Source organism: Bos grunniens, chromosome 18, assembly GCF_055505025.1.
Source record: "Bos grunniens cultivar Pamir isolate PY7600 chromosome 18, Bosgru_T2T1.0, whole genome shotgun sequence".
Taxonomy (NCBI): Eukaryota; Metazoa; Chordata; class Mammalia; order Artiodactyla; family Bovidae; genus Bos; species Bos grunniens.
Window position 1 is genome coordinate 58157674 of NC_141182.1, and position 20616 is coordinate 58178289.

The 20616-nt window shown below is 45.5% G+C and overlaps 1 protein-coding gene across 1 annotated transcript; it reads right to left on the bottom strand.

The window, feature by feature from the left end:
- Nucleotides 1-11458: 11458 nt before the first annotated feature.
- Nucleotides 11459-15591, bottom strand: LOC147354388 (sialic acid-binding Ig-like lectin 5). Its single transcript, XM_086353968.1, has 7 exons — nt 15469-15591; nt 14983-15372; nt 14506-14769; nt 14233-14280; nt 13201-13455; nt 12962-13097; nt 11459-12691 (listed from the first exon to the last, which is right to left on the bottom strand). The coding sequence occupies exons 2-5, from the start codon at nt 15356-15358 to the stop codon at nt 13247-13249; spliced, it is 897 nt and encodes a 298-aa protein (XP_086210094.1). The 5' UTR covers nt 15359-15372; nt 15469-15591; the 3' UTR covers nt 11459-12691; nt 12962-13097; nt 13201-13246.
- Between the last annotated feature and the right edge of the window lie 5025 nt (nt 15592-20616).

Here is a 20616-nt window from a genome sequence, read left to right on the forward strand (position 1 = left end):
AGTTCCATTTTTCTTTCTCAAGATCGCTTTGGCTATTCGAGGTTTTTTGTATTTCCATACAAATTGTGAAATTATTTGTTCTAGCTCTGTGAAGAATACTGTTGGTAGCTTGATAGGGATTGCATTGAATCTATAAATTGCTTTGGGTAGTATACTCATTTTCACTATATTGATTCTTCCAATCCATGAACATGGTATATTTCTCCATCTATTAGTGTCCCCTTTGATTTCTTTCACCAGTGTTTTATAGTTTTCTATATATAGGTCTTTAGTTTCTTTAGGTAGATATATTCCTAAGTATTTTATTCTTTCCGTTGCAATGGTGAATGGAATTGTTTCCTTAATTTCTCTTTCTGTTTTCTCATTATTAGTGTATAGGAATGCAAGGGATTTCTGTGTGTTGATTTTATATCCTGCAACTTTACTATAATCATTGATTAGTTCTAGTAATTTTCTGGTGGAGTCTTTAGGGTTTTCTATGTAGAGGATCATGTCATCTGCAAATAGTGAGAGTTTTACTTCTTCTTTTCCAATTTGGATTCCTTTTATTTCTTTTTCTGCTCTGATTGCTGTGGCCAAAACTTCCAAAACTATGTTGAATAGTAATGGTGAAAGTGGGCACCCTTGTCTTGTTCCTGACTTTAGAGGAAATGCTTTCAATTTTTCACCATTGAGGATAATGTTTGCTGTGGGTTTGTCATATATAGCTTTTATTATGTTGAGGTATGTTCCTTCTATTCCTGCTTTCTGGAGAGTTTTTATCATAAATGGGTGTTGAATTTTGTCAAAGGCTTTCTCTGCATCTATTGAGATAATCATATGGTTTTTATTTTTCAATTTGTTAATGTGGTGTATTACATTGATTGATTTGCGGATATTGAAGAATCCTTGCATCCCTGGGATAAAGCCCACTTGGTCATGGTGTATGATCTTTTTAATGTGTTGTTGGATTCTGATTGCTAGAATTTTGTTTAGGATTTTTGCATCTATGTTCATCAGTGATATTGGCCTGTAGTTTTCTTTTTTTGTGGGATCTTTGTCAGGTTTTGGTATTAGGGTGATGGTGGCCTCATAGAATGAGTTTGGAAGTTTACCTTCCTCTGCAATTTTCTGGAAGAGTTTGAGCAGGATAGGTGTTACCTCTTCTCTAAATTTTTGGTAGAATTCAGCTGTGAAGCCGTCTGGACCTGGGCTTTTGTTTGCTGGAAGATTTTTGATTACAGTTTCAATTTCCGTGCTTGTGATGGGTCTGTTAAGGTTTTCTATTTCTTCCTGGTCGAGTTTTGGAAAGTTGTACTTTTCTAAGAATTTGTCCATTTCTTCCTCGTTGTCCATTTTATTGGCATATAATTGTTGATAATAGTCTCTTATGATCCTTTGTATTTCTGTGTTGTCTGTTGTGATCTCTCCATTTTCGTTTCTAATTTTATTGATTTGATTTTTCTCCCTTTGTTTCTTGATGAGTCTGGCTAATGGTTTGTCAGTTTTATTTATCCTTTCAAAGAACCAGCTTTTGGTTTTGTTGATTTTTGCTATGGTCTCTTTTGTTTCTTTTGCATTTATTTCTGCTCTAATTTTTAAGATTTCTTTCCTTCTACTAACCCTGGGGTTCTTCATTTCTTCCTTTTCTAGTTGCTTTAGGTGTAGAGTTAGGTTATTTATTTGACTTTTTTCTTGTTTCTTGAGGTGTGCCTGTATTGCTATGAACTTTCCCCTTAGGACTGCTTTTACCGTGTCCCACAGGTTTTGGGTTGTTGTGTTTTCATTTTCATTCGTTTCTATGCAAATTTTGATTTCTTTTTTGATTTCTTCTGTGATTTGTTGGTTATTCAGCAGCGTGTTGTTCAGCCTCCATATGTTGGAATTTTTAATAGTTTTTCTCCTGTAATTGAGATTTAATCTTACTGCATTATGGTCAGAAAAGATGCTTGGAATGATTTCTATTTTTTTGAATTTACCAAGGCTAGCTTTATGGCCCAGGATGTGATCTATCCTGGAGAAGGTTCCATGTGTGCTTGAGAAAAAGGTGAAATTCATTGTTTTGGGATGAAATGTCCTATAGATATCAATTAGGTCTAACTGGTCTATTGTATCATTTAAAGTTTGTGTTTCCTTGTTAATTTTCTGTTTAGTTGATCTATCCATAGGTGTGAGTGGGGTATTAAAGTCTCCCACTATTATTGTGTTATTGTTAATTTCTCCTTTCATACTTGTTAGCATTTGTCTTACATACTGCGGTGCTCCTGTGTTGGGTGCATATATATTTATAATTGTTATATCTTCTTCTTGGATTGATCCTTTGATCATATGTAGTGACCTTCTTTGTCTCTTTTCACAGCCTTTGTTTTAAAGTCTATTTTATCTGATATGAGTATTGCTACTCCTGCTTTCTTTTGGTCCCTATTTGCATGGAAAATCTTTTTCCAGCCCTTCACTTTCAGTCTGTATGTGTCCCCTGTTTTGAGGTGGGTCTCCTGTAGACAACATATGTAGGGGTCTTGTTTTTGTATCCATTCAGCCAGTCTTTGTCTTTTGGTTGGGGCATTCAACCCATTTATGTTTAAGGTAATTACTGATAAGTATGATCCCGTTGCCATTTACTTTATTGTTTTGGGTTCGAATTTATACACCATTTTTGTGTTTCCTGTCTAGAGAATATCCTTTAGTATTTGTTGGAGAGCTGGTTTGGTGGTACAGAATTCTCTCAGCTTTTGCTTGTCTGAGAAGCTTTTGATTTCTCCTTCATACTTGAATGAAATCCTTGCTGGGTACAATAATCTGGGCTGTAGGTTATTTTCTTTCATCATTTTAAGTATGTCTTGCCATTCCCTCCTGGCTTGAAGAGTTTCTATTGAAAGATCAGCTGTTAGTCTAATGGGAATTCCCTTGTGTATTATTTGTTGTTTTTCCCTTGCTGCTTTTAATATTTGTTCTTTGTGTTTGATCTTTGTTAATTTGATTAATATGTGTCTTGGGGTGTTTCACCTTGGGTTTATCCTGTTTGGGATTCTCTGGGTTTCTTGGACTTGGGTGATTATCTCCTTCCCCAGTTTAGGGAAGTTTTCAACTATTATCTCCTCAAGTATTTTCTCATGGTCTTTCTTTTTGTCTTCTTCTTCTGGAACCCCTATGATTCGAATGTTGTAGCGTTTAATATTGTCCTGGAGGTCTCTGAGATTGTCCTCATTTCTTTTAATTCGTTTTTCTTTTATTCTCTCTGATTCATTTATTTCTACCATTCTATCTTCTAATTCACTAATCCTATCTTCTGCCTCTGTTATTCTACTATTTGTTGCCTCCAGAGTGTTTTTAATTTCATTTATTGCATTATTCATTATATATTGACTCTTTTTTATTTCTTCTAGGTCCTTGTTAAACCTTTCTTGCATCTTCTCAATCCTTGTCTCCACGCTATTTATCTGTGATTCCATTTTAATTTCAAGATTTTGGATCAATTTCACTATCATTATTCGGAATTCTTTATCAGGTAGATTCCCTATCTCTTCCTCTTTTGTTTGGTTTGGTGGGCATTTATCCTGTTCCTTTATCTGCTGGCTATTCCTCTGTCTCTTCATCTTGTTTAAATTGCTGAGTTTGGGGTGTCCTTTCTGTATTCTGGCAGTTTGTGGAGTTCTCTTTATTGTGGCTTTTCCTCACTGTGTGTGGGTTTGTACAGGTGGCTTGTCAAGGTTTCCTGGTTAGGGAAGCTTGTGTCGGTGTTCTGATGGGTGGAGCTGTATTTCTTCTCTTTGTTCAGTCGCGCTGTGGGGAGGGAGGGAGGGATGCTGCAAACAAATAACACTGGCGTGCGCTCGCAGTGCCTCAGCCACACTGGGTCTGCCCCCGCTCACGGCGCGTGTAGCCTCCCTGCCCACACTGCTCGGGCTCTAGGTTGTTCCGCCGGGAACAATCCGAGGCCGGCCCTGGGTTGCATGCACCTCCCAGGTCCAAGCCGCTCAGGTTCAGGCACTCGGGTAGTCCTCAGAGGCGCAGACTCAGTTGGGCCTGAGTTTTGTGCTCTTCCCAGGTCCGAGCAGCTCAAGTGATGAGGTGTTTGGCGAGCGCCAATGCTGCGACTTATCGCCTCCCCGCCACTTGGTTATCTGGGTGTAAAACCAGCGCACCTTCTCAGGCAGATGTTAACCATCCAGACCCCCAAGAAGTTTTAGTTAGCAAAGAAGCCTGCTTACAGTTTTATAGATAATGTCTCTCTGGGGCTGCGATTGCCCCCTTCCGGCTCTGGCTGCCTGTCACCGGAGGGGGAAGGTCTGCAGCCAGCTATCTCTGTTCAGTTCTTTGTTCCGTGCGCGGGCCTGGCGGTGTCTTAGGTTGGCGCTGGCTTTTCGCGTGGTAGATATCCCACAGTCTGGTTTGCTAGCCCAAATTATTTCGCTCAGATAGTGCTCAGGGTATTCAGGCCAGATTCTTACTCTAAGCGATGCAGCCCAAGCTGCGCCTCCCTGCCCAGCCCCCGCTTGCTAATGGCGCTTGCAGGCGTCTGCGCTGCTTCTCCGCTGGGGGAGTTACTGTAGGACTCGCAATCTTCGAGTTTTAATTGTTTATTTATTTTTTCTCCCCGTTATGTTGCCCTCTGTGCTTCCAAGGCTCGGCACAGATTCGGCAGTGAGAAGGTTTCCTGGTGTTTGGAAACTTCTCTCTTTTTAAGACTCCCTTCCCGGGACGGAACTCCGTCCCTCCCTCTTTTGTCTCTTTTTTTGTCTTTTATATTTTTTCCTACCTCCTTTCGAAGATTTGGATTGCTTTTCTGGGTGCCTGATGTCCTCTGCCGGCATTCAGAAGTTGTTTTGTGGAATTTACTCGACGTTTAAATGCTCTTTTGATGAATTTGTGGGGGAGAAAGTGTTCTCCCCGTCCTACTCCTCCGTCATCTTGGCTCCTCCCTCCACTTTCACTTTCATCAAGAGGCTCTTTAGTTCTTCACTTTCTGCCATAAGGGTGGTGTCATCTGCATATCTGAGGTTATTGATATTTGTCCCAGCAATCTTGATTACAACTTGTTCCGCATCCAGTCCAGCATTTCTCGTGATATACTAGGCATATAAGTTAAATAAGCAGGGTACAATATGCAGGCTTGATGTAGCTCTTTCCCGATTTGGAACAGTCTGTTATTCCATGTCCAGTTCTAACTGTTGCTTGCTGTTCTGCAGACAGATTTCTCAAGAGGCAGGTCAGGTGGTCTGCTATTCCCATCTCTTTAAGAGTTTTCCAGAGTTTGTTGTGATCCACACGGTGAAAGGCTTTCCCACAGTCAATAAAGCAGAAGTAGATGTTTTTCTGGAATTCTCTTGCTTTTTCGGTGATCCAACAGATGTTGGCAATTTGATCTCTGCTTCCTCTGCCTTTTCTAAATCCAGCTTGAACATCTGGAAGTTCACAGTTCACCTATTGCTGAAGCCTGGCTTGGAGAATTTTGAGCATTACTTTACTAGTGTGTGAGAAGAGTGCAATTGTGCAGTAGTTTGAGCATTCTTTGACATTGCCTTTCTTTGGAATTGGAATGAAAACTGATCTTTCCCAGTCCTGTGGCCACTGCTGAGTTTTCCAACTTTGCTGGCATAAAGTGCAGCACTTCCACAGCATCATCGTTTAAGACTTGAAATAGCTCAACTGGAATTCCATCACCATCACTAGCTTTGTGATGCTTCCTAAGTGATGCTTCCTAAGGCCCACTTGACTTCCCATTCCAGGATGTCTGGCTCTAGGTGAGTGATCATACCATCGTGATTACCTGGGTCATGAAGATCTTTTTTGGACAGTTCTTCTGTGTATTCTTGCCACCTCTTTAATATCTTCTGCTTCTATTAGGTTCATAACATTTCTGTCCTTTATTGTGCCCATCGTTGTATGAAAAGTTCCCCTGGTACCTCTAATTTTCTTGAAGAGATCTCTAGTCTTCCCCCACTTAATTGTTTTCCTCTATTTCTTTGCATTGATTACTGAGGAAGGCTTTCTTATCTCTCCTTGCTGTTCTTTGAGACTCTGCATTCAGATGGGTATATCCTTCCTTTTCTCCTTTGCCTTTCGCTTCTCTTCTTTTCTCAGCTATTTGTAGGCCTCCTCAGACAACCATTTGCATTTTTGCATTTCTTTTTCATGGGGATTGTCTTGATCACTGCCTCCTGTACAATGTAACGAACCTCCATAGTCCATAGTTCGTCAGGCACTCTGTCTATCAGATCCAATTCCTTAAATCTATTTCTCACTTCCACTGTATAATCGTGAGGGATTTGAGTTAGGTCATACCTGAATGGTCTAGTGGTTTTCCCCACTTTCTTCAATTTCAGTCTGAATTTGACAATAAGGAGTTCAAGATCTGAGCCACAGTCAGCTCCTGGTCTTGTTTTGCTGACTGTGTAGAGTTTAATCCACCTTTGGTTGCTAAGAATATAATCACTCTGATTTCGGTGTTTACCATTTGGTGATGTCCATGTGTAGTCTTCTCTTCTATTGTTGGAAGAGGGTGTTTGCTATGACCAGTGTATTCTCTTGGCAAAATTCTATTAGCCTTTGCCCTGCTTCATTCTGTACTCCAAGGCCAAATTTGCCTGTTACTCCTAGTATTTCTTGACTTCCTACTTTTGTATTCCAGTCCCCTATAATGAAAAGGACATCTTTCATGAGTGTGAGTTCTAGAAAGTCTTGTAGGTTTTCATAGAACCGTTCAACTTCAGCATTACTGGTAGGATCATAGACTTGGATTAATGTGATATTGAATGGTTTGCCTTGGAAATGAACAGAGATCATTCTGTCATTTTTGAGATTGCATCCAAGTACTGCACTCAGACACTTTTGTTGACTATGATGGCTACTCCATTTCTTCTAAGGGATTCTTGTCCGCAGTAGTAGATATAATGGTCATCTGAGTTAAATTCGGCCATTCCAGTCCATCTTAGTTTGCTGATTCCTAAAATGTCAATGTTCAGTCTTGCCATCTCCTGTTGACCACTTTCAATTTACCTTGATTCACAGACCTAACATCCAGGTTCCTATGCAATATTATTCTTTACAGCATTGGACTGTACTTCCATCACCAGTCACATCTACAACTGGGTGTTGTTTTTGCTTTGGCTCCGGCTCATCATTCTGTCTGGTGTTATTTCTCCACTGATCTCCAGTAGCATATTGGGCACCTACTGACCTGGGGAGTTCATCTTTCAGTGTCCTATCTTTTTGCCTTTTCATACTGTTCATGGGGTTCTCAAGGCAATACTGAAGCAGTTTGGCATTCCCTTCTCCAGTGGACCACGTTTTGTCAGAACTCTCCACCATGACCCGTCTGTCTTGGGTGGCCCTATATGGCATGGCTCATAGTTTCATTGAGTTAAACAGGGCTGTGGTTCATGTGATCGAACTGGTTAGTTATCTCCCACTGAAACGTGAAACTGAGTTCTGTTATGATGCTGGGATGGAAATTCACTTGGCTAATCAAGAGAACTCTTTGAGGCTGCCTTCTAGAATTAAATAAATGCTGGCCTTATGGCGAAACACTTCCTTACCCACCAGGAAAGAAGTGCTGTGCTGCTGTGATGTGCTTATTCCCTCAGTCATTTCCTACACTGTGGACCACATGGACTACAGCCCGCCAGGTTCCTCTGTCCATGGGGATTCTCCAGGCAAGAACACCAGAAGTCAGTTGCCATGCCTTTCTCCAAGGCACCTCCCCAACCCAGGGATCAAACCCTGGTGTCTGCCATTGCAGGTGGATTCTTTACCAGTTGAGTCACCAGGGAAGCCCAAGAACACTGGAGTGGGTAGTCTATCCCTTCTCCAGGGGAACTTCCTGACCCAGGAGTTGAACCAGGTCTCCAGCATTGCAGGCAGATTCTTTACTGACTGTGTGGATCACAACAAACTGTGGGAAATTGTTCAAGAGATAAGAAGACCAGACTACCTTACCTGCCTCCTACAAAACCTGTTTGCAGGTCAAGAAGCAACAGTTAGAACCAGACATGGAACAAGAGACTGGTTCAAAATCGGGGAAGGAGTACGTCACAGCTGCATACTGTCACCTTGCTTTTCTAACTTATATGCAGAGTACATCATGAGAAATGCTGGGCTGGACAAAGCACTAGCTGGAATCAAGATTGCCAGGACAAGTAACAGTAACCTCAGATATGCAGGTGACACCACCCTTATGGTGGAAAGTGAGAAGGAAACTAAACAGCCTCTACATGAAGGTGAAAGAGGAGAGTGAAAAATCTGGCTTAAAACCCAACATTCAAAAAACTAAGTTCATGGCATCTCGTCCCATCACTTCATGGCAAATAGATGGGGAAACAATGACAGACTTTATTTTGGGGGGCTCCAAAATCACAGCAGATGGGGACTGCAGCCATGAAATTAAAACATGCTTGATCCTTGGAAGAAAAGCTATATTTCCTTCCAAACCTAGACAGCATATTGAAGAGCAGAGACATTACTTTGCTGATAAAGTTCTGTATAGTCAGAGCTATGGTTTTTCCAGTAGTCATGTATGGATGTGAGAGCTGGACTATAAAGAAATTGAGTGCCAAAGAATTGATGCTTTTGAACTGTGGTGTTGGAGAAGACTCTTGAAAGTCCCTTGGAATGCAAGGAGATCCAACCAATCCATCCTAAAGGAAATCAACCTTGAATATTCACTGGAAGTGTTGCAGGAAGGGGGACCCCTTCCAGGGCCTGAAACTGGGCTCTTGTCCAACACTCAGGAATGGATTGTCCGAAGAGACATATGTGCTGACAAAGCAAGAACCCAGAGGGTTCTGAGCTTGCCAGGCGAACTCTCTTTCTGCAGGTCTCAGCCCTGCATCTCCAGGATCCTGGTGCTGGAGATGCGGGCAGCATCCAGGGTGGGAAACCCTGGAACCCAGCTCAGCTGTGCAGGAGGGTTGCTGTCAGCAACACAGAGCAGCTGCAGTGCCTGGCTGTCTGAGATGAGAAGGGACGAGGTGTTCTGCAGAATCTTGAGGGCTTTTGGGGAAAGCCCAGCAGGAGAGCTGGGGGAGGCTGAGTTCTCACCATCCGGCCTTCCCAGGATCTATTAGCATCTGTGCATATATCTTTGTGTATATTGCATGTGTGTGTGGTCTAGTGCATGGGAGGTGGGGCGGGGTGGTGATTTTCTCGCTGTTCTTCCCATATCTGATTGCACTCAAGTGCACACCCCCCCCTCCTTGGAGGCGGTCCTAGGAGCAGGACCCAGCCCTGGAGAGCAGAGGTCCTGTCCTACCTGTGATGTTTCTGAAGGAGAGGCTGATGCGGAGGTTCCTCAGGGCATCTGGGGCAGAAAGACATGGGCTTGCTGCAGAGGAGGAGTGGGATGGAAACTGACCAGCACCCCAGGAGGGAAACCAGGAAGCGGAGGGCTGTCCTTCTCGGCCACTCCCCACCTCAGCTCCCAGTGCGTAGACCCATAGAAGAGTAGGCTGGCCTTCTCTCTACACACACACACACACACACACACACCACTGCCCTGAGGGACTCAGCCACCCCTCCACACTCACAGGAGACATTGAGATGGATGGCTCTCTCCATGGTCACCTGAGATCCTTGGAGATTCACCCAACATGTGAGGTCAGTGCTGTGGTCCTGGGGCCTCAGGGTGGGGGTGAACTTCAAGGAATGCAGAGTCTCTGGGTGCAGCAGCGGCAGCGGTACCATGTCCGCATCCTCCAGCCCAGGTCCAGGTGCCTCCGTCTGGGAGGAAGTGCCCCAAATGTGGGGAAGGAAGGAGGAAGCCCCAACAGGAAGCCAGGAAGGCAGCAGGTGATGAAGACTGGCTGGCGAAGAAGGGGGAGGTGGACTCCATAGGCGGGTCTGGGAGGGTATCGATGAGAAGTCAGGCTGTTTCATGTTCTCCCTCCAACCTCTCCCCCCTTCCCTCTGCCGCAGGCTGCAGGGGAGAGCATGAAGCCCCAGAGCTGGCAAGGTTTCACCATATGTGACTCTGAAATGTTGTTGTTTACTCACTATGCTGTGTCCGACTCTGCGGCCCCAGGGACCATAGCCCGCTGGACTTCTCAACCCATGGGATTACCCAGGCAAGAATACTGGAGTGGGTTGCCATTTTGTTCTCCAGGGGATCTTCCCAACCCAGGTACTGAACCCACATCTTCTGCATTGCAGCCTGACTCTTTACCACCGAGATACCACGGAAGCCCGGATGTGACATGATCACCTTCCGAATGATTTTCATGTTCACCATGGGATCGCCCCGGGAGCAGTGAAACCAGAAAAAGAGAAACAAAGTCCAGCCCTGGTCATCCGGCTTGACCCACCTACAGCTGAAAAACACTGAACGTTCTGGAAAAGAATATTGAAAAATTTATCAAAACCATTCCACTTCAGGCAGGAAAAAAGTTTCCAGACCCCCAAACAGTGGAGGATGGAGCCCAGGAAGGAAAACTTGAACATTAAAGCTCCTTTGCCCAGAAGGGTTGTCAGAACACGGCACAGGCCTACGGGTCTACGTGGACCTGAGTGTCTGTAGGACCAGCCCCCGGGGCGCTGCTGCTGCTGCTGTCACTTCAGTCGTGTCCGACTCTGTGCGACCCCATAGACAGCAGCCCACCAGGCTCCCCTGTCCCTGAGATTCTCCAGGCAAGAACACTGGAGTGGGTTGCCATTTCCTTCTCCAATGCATGAAAGTGAAAAGTGAAAGTGAAGTCCTCAGTCGTGTCTGACCCTCAGCGACCTCATGGACTGCAGCCCACCAGGCTCCTCCGTCCATAGGATTTTCCAGGCAAGAGTATTGGAGTGGGGTGCCATTGCCTTCTCCGGGGCACAGGCCCATGCAAAATGGGGTGGCTGAAGTGAGCGCCTTGCCCCACTCAGTGCAAACCCCCGAAGCCCAGACTTCACAAGAATGGCATTCAGGACCCCTCACACTGCATGCCCTTGTTTTCAAAGCCACGTGAAGGCTCAAGCCATGTATGGAAATAACCTGTGATGTCAATGCTCTTTAGGATTGATATTTCATAAGGTTTCTTCAATTTGACAGTGCCCATAAACATTCTACACCCTCCCAGTAACTAGTTCTGGAAACCAAAACAAAACAAAACAAAAAAAACCTTTCTTTAATATTTATTTAGAAATACTCTGTTTACATTTGTTAGTTTCTTAAAGTGTAAAATTCTTAAAATTTTTTCAGAGGGAGGAAGGATAAATTGGGAGCTTGGGATTGACAAATACACACTACTGTATCTAAAATAGATAACAAACAAGGACCAACTGTACAGCCCAGGGAAGTATACTAACAATGTTGTCAAAAAGTATAATGGGAAAGAAACTGAGGAAAATATATGTATATCACTGAATCACTTTGCTTACTGTGAAACTAATACAGCATTAGAAATCAATTATATTTTAATTTTTAAAAAGTCACATCCAGACTAAACAATTCAAATTAACAAGAAAAAGACTGCCCAATTTTTATTTTTTCTAAATTACATAGAAGTGATTTTTATTTTTTAAATTTTATTTTATTTTTAAACTTTACAATATTGTATTAGTTTTGCCAAATATCGAAATGAATCCGCCACAGGTATACCTGTGTTCCCCATCCTGAACCCTCCTCCCTCCTCCCTCCCCATACTCTCCCTCTGGGTCGTCCCAGTGCACCAGCCCCAAGCATCCAGTATCGTGCATCGAACCTGGACTGGCGACTCGTTTCATACATGATATTATACACGTTTCAATGCTATTCTCCCAAATCTCCCCACCCTCTCCCTCTCCCTCTCCCACAGAGTCCATAAGACTGATCTATACATCAGCGTCTCTTCTGCTGTCTCGAAAGAATACATTTGAATCAGTTCTAATGAGATGGATGAAACTGGAACCTAGTATACAGAGTGAAGTAAGCCAGAAAGAAAAACACCAATACAGTTTACTAACGCATATATATGGAATTTAGAAAGATGGTACCAATTTTTATTTTAAGTGGGCAAAGATCGAAACAGGAATTTCACTAAAGAAGATATTCAGACGGCTCAACATCATTGCACATGAGGGAAAGAAACTAAAAAGGCAAGGAGATACCGTCACAGTGGAGTGCAGTGCTGAAAACTGGCCGTTAGGTAATACAAGTGCTCCTGAGGGTGTACAAAGCTCAGAACCCTCACATATGCCATGGGATATAAACTCATCTAACTACTCAAAAGCACTCTCTGAGGCTACCTTCTCAAACTAAATATATGCCAAATTTATGATGAAGCAGTTCCACACCCACCAGGAGGAAAGTGCTAGCCCTCCTATTTTCATCACACCATTCACATCAACGTTACTTTGAATGAGCCAAAATTTGCAAACGAAGGCAATGTCATCATATTTTAGAGTCCATACATAACTGGAGGAATAGTCATACATAAAATACTATTTTCAAGACAAAACCAAGCAATACCAACAATGAGTTATTGATACATGTAAAAACATGAGTAATCCCATACTAAGCGAGGTAAGTCAGAAAGTCGCCTTTCAATGGCATTGACTCTTCCTACTGTCACGCAGTCATCTCCACAAATAAAGGCTCGTGGATGCAAAGGGCACAGGGTTGGAGGCGAGAGTTTCCAGGGAGAAGCAAACTGTGATGTCCCCACGTCTGTCCTCTGGGCTCTGCATCCTCAGGTGAATCTCGTCATGAGAGGGAGCGAGGCTCAGCCATACCCCTCAGCCCAGCTCCTAGTGGCCACCACACCTGCAGAGCCAATAGAGTCTCAGGTCCGAGAGTCAGACCCATTTCATTCATTCTGGGCTCTGCCTCAAGGCATATGCGACCTTAGTTCCTCAACCCAGGATCGAGCCCCTGCCCCCTGCAGTGGAAACTCACAGGCTCAACCACTGGACCAACAGGGAAGGCCCTGGAGAATCACACAGCTTAGCTCCAGGCAGGACAGGACCGCCCAGCCCCACCGGCAACTCCAGAGCCATTCCCCGGACGTCCGCACAGGGGGACAGGGGTGCTCACCTGGTGTAGTAGGTCCAGGTGAGGCCATAGGTGAGGAGGAAGCCAGCCCCCATGAGGGCCCCTCTGATCAGGGTGAGGACAAGGGGCCAGGAGCCCTGCTGCTCCTCAGTCTCATAGCTGCAGGGAGGGGGGCCTTCTGCGGAAGGGAGAGGGGGTGAAGCTCAGTCCCCAGACCCAGCCCTCCCAAAGGCACACACCTGCCCAGGCTGCCCGTCCCCAGGACCTGTCGTGCAACTCACTCTGCACAGAGAGGCTGAAGGAAACCTGCTGGGAGCCCAGAGGGTTCTACGCTCGGCAGGTGACTTCTCCATCTCCAGCCGGTACTTGTGGTATCTCCAAGACCCCGGTGCTGGAGATGGGGGTAGCCTCCAGGGTGGGAGACCCTTGGAACCAGCTCAACTGTGCAGAGGGGTTGCTGTCAGCAACACACAGCAGCTGCAGCGCCTGGCCTTCTGAGATGAGAATAGATGCGGTGTTCTGCAGAATCTTGTGGGCTTTGGGGGAAAGACCAGTGGGAGAGCTGGGGGAGGCTGAGGTCTCCTCCTCCCTCCTTCCCAGCATCTCCTGGCCTCGCTTTGTCCTCCCCTGGCTGGCCAGCTGGGTTCCCTGTGGTCCCAGGGCTGGACCTTCCCACCCTAAGCAGGCTGAGCCAACGTGTCTGGGCCTCGTATCTTCAGGGGAGGCTTGGTGTCTCAATGGGACAGGCCTGGGCTGTTTGGTGGAAAGAAAACCCAGAGCCTCAAGGCTTGAGATGTTGATTCAGTGAAGGCAGCAGGAGATGGGACTAAGGAGGCTTTTGTGGAAGAAAGCCACACAATAGAACCATGGTGAAGGAAATGGGCTTTGAACAGGGTGTGTGAGTGTGTATATATGTGGGGTGTATGTGTGTGGGCCTGTGTGAATGTGTGCCTGAGTGCACGTGTGCCTGAGTGCACATATCTATGTCCATGAGTGTATGTGTATATGATGGGTGCCTGTGCTGTGGGTATATCTCTGTGTATATGTGTGATGTGTATGTGCCTGTGTGTATGGGCGTTTCTGTGTGTGTCTCAGTGTATGTTCATGTGTATGTACTATATGTGTGCCTGTGTGTGTGAGTCTCAGTGTGTATTGCATGTGTGTGTGGTGTAGTGCATGGGAGGTGGGGCAGGGTGGTGATTTTCTCCTTGCTCCTCCCCTATCTGATCACATTCAAGCCCACTCCCCTGCCCCACCTTGGAGGCAGTCCCAGGAGCAGGACCCAGCCCTGGAGAGGAGAGGTCCTGTCCTACCTGTGACATTTCTGAAGGAGAGGCTGATGTGGAGGTTCCTCGGAATATCTGGGGCAGAAAGACACGGGCTTGCTGCAGAGGGAGGAGTGGGAAGGAAACTGACCAGCACCCCAGGAGGGAAACCAGGAAGTGGGGGTGGGTGTCCTTCACGGCCACTCCCCACCTCAGCTCCCAGGGCGCAGACCCACAGACGAGTAGGCTGGCCTTCTCTCTACACACACACACACACACACACCACCGCCCTCAGGGACCCCATCACCCCTCCACACTCACAGGAGACGTTGAGAAGGACGGTTCTCTCTAGGGTCACCTGCTGGAATGTCACCCGACAGGTAAGGTTGGTGCCGTGGTCCTGGGCCCTCGGGGTGAGGGTGAGCTCCGAGGAGTGGAGGGTGTCTGGGTTCATGGCATCAAGGGCGTCCCCCGCCCAGGAGAACAGGAGAGGGTGTGGCTCATCACAGGCTAGTGACAGTGTGCAGGTCAGCTTTGTGGGGCGGCCGGACTCCAGAGGCTCCAGAAAATGGATGTCGGGTTTCCCTGGAGAAAGGGAGATGAGGAGACAGAGGGAGATGCCTGGACGCAGGGGTGTGGGGACCCAGAGGGTCAGGGTCACAACTCCTTCCCAGTTCTGGGTCTCTCGTGAACCCTCAAACCCCAAGACCTGGAGCAGGGAGGGCTCCTATACCCTGTTCCTGTTCTAATAGAGGAGTCTCCATGGGCCAGGGTCCTCTCCTGGGCCCCCTGTCATACCTGTCACCTGCAAATTCAGCTTCTTATCTCTGTAACTGTATCTCATATCACGTCCTCTCTCCACTCGGAAGTAGTACACTCCTGAGTCGCTCAGCCTGGCCTGTCTGATGCTCAGGGAGCAGTCACTGTTGCTGGGGTCCCCGAGGAGGCTGAATCGGCCCCGGGTCTCTGGCTTCACTCGTTTCCTTGGGTCGTTTGTGGCCACAGCATCATTGGTGTGCTGGTCTTTTTCCCGGAACCAGTAGATGAAAAGTTCGCCAGAGGAATACCAGGGATACCCCGAATTCCAGGGGTAGGAGAAGGAGCAGGTCACGCGGACGTCCATGCACGCCTTCACCGCCACTGATTCCTGCACTTCGAGCCTGTACCCTGCCATTTCCTGCAGGGACCCTGGGGAACACAGAGGCTCAGCGGCAGCTCCAGCCCCTCCCCACGCGTGCTCCCCTCCCCCAGCCATGAGCCCCGTCCCCCACCTCCCCTACTCACCCCCCACAGCAGGGGCAGCAGCAGCAGGGGCACCATGTCAGCATCCGCCAGCACAGAGCCGGTTCAGGTCCCTCTGCTGGGGAGGGAAGCGCCCTGAATGTGGGGAGGGAACGAGGAAGCCCCAACAGGAAGCCAGAGGGTGACAGAGACAGAGCCTTGGCCAAGCAGAGAAGGGGAACTTGGATGGGAACTTGGATGCCCCAGGCCATGGAGGCGGGGTGGCCCTGAGAAGGCAGAAGGTCACACCCCACACCCCACACTGCAGGGGGAGATCCTGAGGCCCCCAGAGGTCGAGAGGCTTCACTGCACGTGGCTCTGACATGACCACCTGTCCAGTGATGCTCGGGTCCACGCTGGGAACACCCAGCGGGCAGCACAGCCAGAAAAGAGAAACGGGGTCCAGCCCTGGTCATCGGGTGGGACCGACTCTGCAACAGAGAAACACTGAACTTTCTGGAAAGGAACATTGAAAGATTTCTCAAAACCATTCAGACTTGGGCAGGAAGACTCACATACGCTGGAGGGTGGAACCCAGGAAGGAAAGCTGAGAGTGAAAAGCTCCTTTGCCCAGAAGGGTTTTCAGAACAGGGCACACGGGCTGTGCGTCGTCATGGATCTGAGGGTCTGTGGGACCAGCCGACCAGGACACAGGCCCACGCAAAGTTGGGTGGTAAAGGAAGAACTTTGCCACATTCAGCTGGGACCACGAAGTCCAGACCTCACACAGAAACACAGTTCACGACCCCTCACTCTGGATGGCCTCCTTTTCAAAGCCACATGAAGGCTTAAGTCATGTGTGCAAAAAACCTGTGAACTTGCTGCCCTTTCGGGAAAAAATTCTTTAATTTTCACAAGTTTGACTATGATCATAAACATTTTAGATACTTTCAGGAAGACGCTATGGGACTGATGGAAAGTTTCTTTTACAGTTAGATAGAAATAATAATAAATTTTTTACTTTTTTAAACTACAGAAACAAAAAGAAATGTCCGTCAATCAATCAATTATCTTCTTTCTACTCTATTTTAGATATCATATAATTAATCTTATTTCCTCATATAATGGGCTTCCCTGCTAGCTCAGATGGTAAAGAATCTGCCCTCAGTGTGAAGACCAGGGTTCGATCCCTGGGTCAGGAAGATCTCCTGGAGAAGGGACTGGCAACCCACTCCAGTATCCTTGCTTGGAGAATTCCATGGACAGAGGGCCCTTGCAGGCTACAGTCCATAGGATCACAAAGAGTCAGACATGGCTGACTAACACTTTAGTAGTAGAATATTCATATTAATTAATATACATGATTATTCTCTTAAAACGAGGCAATCAAAGAGGATCAGGCCAAAAGTATGGGGAACAGGTGTTACGCAGGTGTGATAGGTGTGCCTGACTTGTGAGAAAAATGGTATGGTGGCCCAGTGCTTAGCACTCTGCACTCTCACTGCCTCTGGCCCAGATTCAATCCCTGGTCTGAGAACTAAGACCCTACAAGCCCTAGGTCATGGTTGTAAAAAAAAAAAGGAAGGAAGAAAAATAGTCTTCAATAACTGTCTTATCTTTTGGTTTTCAGCATTTTATGTTTTGTGATTGATTACATAGGTTTCTCATTTCGAAAGAAACTCAGATGTGATGTGCCTGTGATAAAGAGACTTTTAGGAAATATATATTTGGCCTTCATCCACAGTTCCTGGCTCACACATTCATGAATTGTTGGAATTTTCTGATTGATAAGAGATATGGCAGGTTCTTTGTCCAAATATTTGCTCTTTGTTCTCAGTCCCTGAAAACACTTCAGGGCCACACCAGAGACATGGGGGTCACATTTTGTATTTGGGGGCCATGTCTGTATTGTATTCAGTGACACCATTGTTTTGCCTAAGGAGGGATCTGAACAGTTGAGTCAATGTCAGGCTCCACAGAACCCTGGACTGGCCCTGCCCAGGGTCCTGGTGAAAAAGAGGGGACGAGCTCTCTCCCTCACTCCTCATCTGTTGCGGGAACATTGCTGGACAAGCAGGCGCTGGAGAAGGCCAGGATCCGCAGGGCTGTGCAGCACACCTTCAGAGCGGCTGATGTCCAGCAAAGGTCAAGCTGGGACAGTCAAAGAACAAGAAACAAGCAGTGTTGGTGAGGACGTGGGGTAAAGGGAACCCTTGGGCACTGCTGGTCAGAACGTGAATTGGTGCGGCCATTATGGGGACACTGTGCAGGTTCCTCAAAATAGAGCCTCAAGCACTTTCACTTTGGGGCCTTTAAAGAAGATGAAAATGGCAATTTGAAAATATATATGCACCCCATGTTCATGGAAGTGTTATGTACATTATTGACACGGAAACAACTTCCATATCTAATGATGAGAGAATGAAAAAGAAACTGCAGTGTGTGCATACTCGTGATCACTCTTCAGCTATAAAAGAGAAGGAAATCCTGCCTTTACAATACATGGATGGTACGCGAGGGCATTAGGGTAATGAAATACGTTAGACAGAGGAAGAAAAATACTGTATGATCTCACAGGTAGGTGGAACTAAAAAAAAACAAACAACATAAAGTCAAAGATAAAGAGAAATAACTGGTGGTTCTCAGAGGTAGAGAGTGGGGTCTATGGCAAAATTGGCAAAAGTGGTCAGAAGGTACACATTTCCAGGAATAAAATAAATAAGTCATGGACATGTAATGTACATCATGGTGACTATATTTAAAATGTTAAGGACACTAATACAGTTAACAATACTGCACTGTACATTTGAAAGTTGCTAAAAGACTAGATCTTAAAATTTCTCTTCACACAAAAAAATTTTACCCTGTAGATATAAATGTTAATTAGGCATATTTGGTGATCATTTTGTAATATGTACATATATTAAATCATTATATTGTACACCTGAAACTAACACAATGTTATACCTGTATCTCAGAGACAATATGTGTCTATGTATGTAAAAGATTTGAAAAACATCAAGTTGGGGGCTTGGATTAGAGTGGTCCAAAACTAAGAGAGTGTTCCCTGCTTGACAGGCTCCAGTGGCCTTTCAACAGCTGCACAATCGATTACTTATGTTACATTTCCTCTGTGGAAATATACAATACGTAGTGTGGCTTCTAGTGTGGCTACTGTCCCTGGTTTACTGATTAAATCTCCAGCGATGAAAACAATGAATACTGGATGAGTGTGAATGCCTTTGTGATAAAATTCACAGTGCATTGGAAATAAAAGAGAAATTCCCTAAAAAGATGAAGGGTATCTTTAGAAAACATCATACTTAATGGAGTAGCATAGGTTCCACCCTAGCAAGTCAATAAATATCGGTAAAAGGTATAACAATTGAAAGGAAAAAAGAAAGATTTATGTTCATAAAAGTTCTACATGTAGAAAAATCCAAAAGTTTATACCGATACATTTAGAGGTTTAACAAGAGAGCACGATGACTTGAGACAAATTCAAATTTGAAAAATTCATTGCAGACTTCCCTGTGGTCCATGATCAAGCATCTACCTTCTAAAGCAAGGGATGGGAATTTGATCCCTGGTAAGGGAACCAAGGTCCCACATGCGTTGCCACTCGGCCAAAAAAGATCAATTACTTTCTCATATCACAGTAATATAAAACTGTATGAGAGCCATTGACAGTTGCATCAAAAATTAGGATATACCTGGAATCTATCTAACATTTAGAAAGGTATACAACAAAAGGATATACAAAACCTCAATGGAGAAAATTATAAATCTGTCTTGAAGGACATTAAAGATATAAATGAATGGGAAAATATACCACATTAGGGGTTTGAAAAAAGAATATAAATATCCATTCTCCTCAAAATAATGTGCAGAATCAAAATGTATGTCACTGCATCCCAAGTGGACATCTGTGGAACTCAGTAACTCCACTGTAAAATTTATAAGGAAGCAGACATTTCAAGGAAAGCAAGGGAACCTTGAAAAGAACAGTGTGTGAGGCCTGGCTCTGCAAGTTGTGAAGATACATAACCCCCTGCCTGCTTGCTTAGTTGGACAGTCGTGTCTGACTCTTTGCCACCCCATGGACTGTAGCCCACAAGACTCCTGGGTCCATGGGATTGTCCAGGCAAGAATACTGGATTGGGTTGCCATTCTCTTCTCCAGGGTATATTAGAGCATAGTAGAACAAAACTTTTGGACTGAAAGAGGGATGGTCAGGTAGACTAGTGGAACGGAAAAGGGAACCTAGAAATAAACCCCAACCACAGGAAGCATCATGTGCAATAGAAAAGGTGATAGAAAGAAGTGACAAAGAGATAGGCATTTCAATTACTCTGTGGGCGACAGGGGATCTGAAGCCAGTCAAATGCAACTGCACCCCTAACTCATATGGGAACCAAAATCAAGTGCAGATGGGCTGAAGATCTATTTAGAGAGACAAACAGTAGAGCTTCTGCAAGACACTGCAGCAGGTGTCTCCATGAACTGCGTGGGATGGGGGGGGCAGGATTCCTGAACAACACAGAAACAACACCATCTCTAAGACAGACGCCGAAATCCCGAGCTGTATTAAAATGAAGAACTCTTCATAACAGACATCCCTGGGAGTGCCGAATTGAAAGCCATCAGGTGGGAGAAGACACTGATGACACAGATAACCATCAAAGTAACAGTAGCCAAAATATGAGTTTCTACAAATGCCTAAGGTAAAAGAAATATACAGAAATGGGCCCAAATGAGCAGGACTTTCATCGAGGGCAACGTATAAGGAGACCGTCAGGGAATGGAAAGCTGCCCCACGTAACTGCAGTCAGGAACCTGCACATTAAGACACTAACAGGGTATGACTATACGTGCTCCAAGTAGCCAGCTATTAAAGTCTCTCAAAACACCAACTGCTGGGAAAGTGTGGAGCAATGGTTGTTGAAATGTAAGTTGGCCCACACGTTTGAGAGGAAAACAGCTTCATCCAGCAAGCCAAGCCTGTGCTTACATCAGGACTCAACACTTCCACTCCTTGGATGCATGTTCTAGAGCAGCCATGATGAATGGTGGCCAAAACCCACATGTGGCAATTGAAGGGTTTAAAGACGGTTATAAGGCTGGGTGTTGGGAGGGGCCACACGAAGTGCTGTAAGGTGAAACAACACTGGGTTTCTAGGTTTAGTATAAGAAAATGAATGTGGGAGTTTT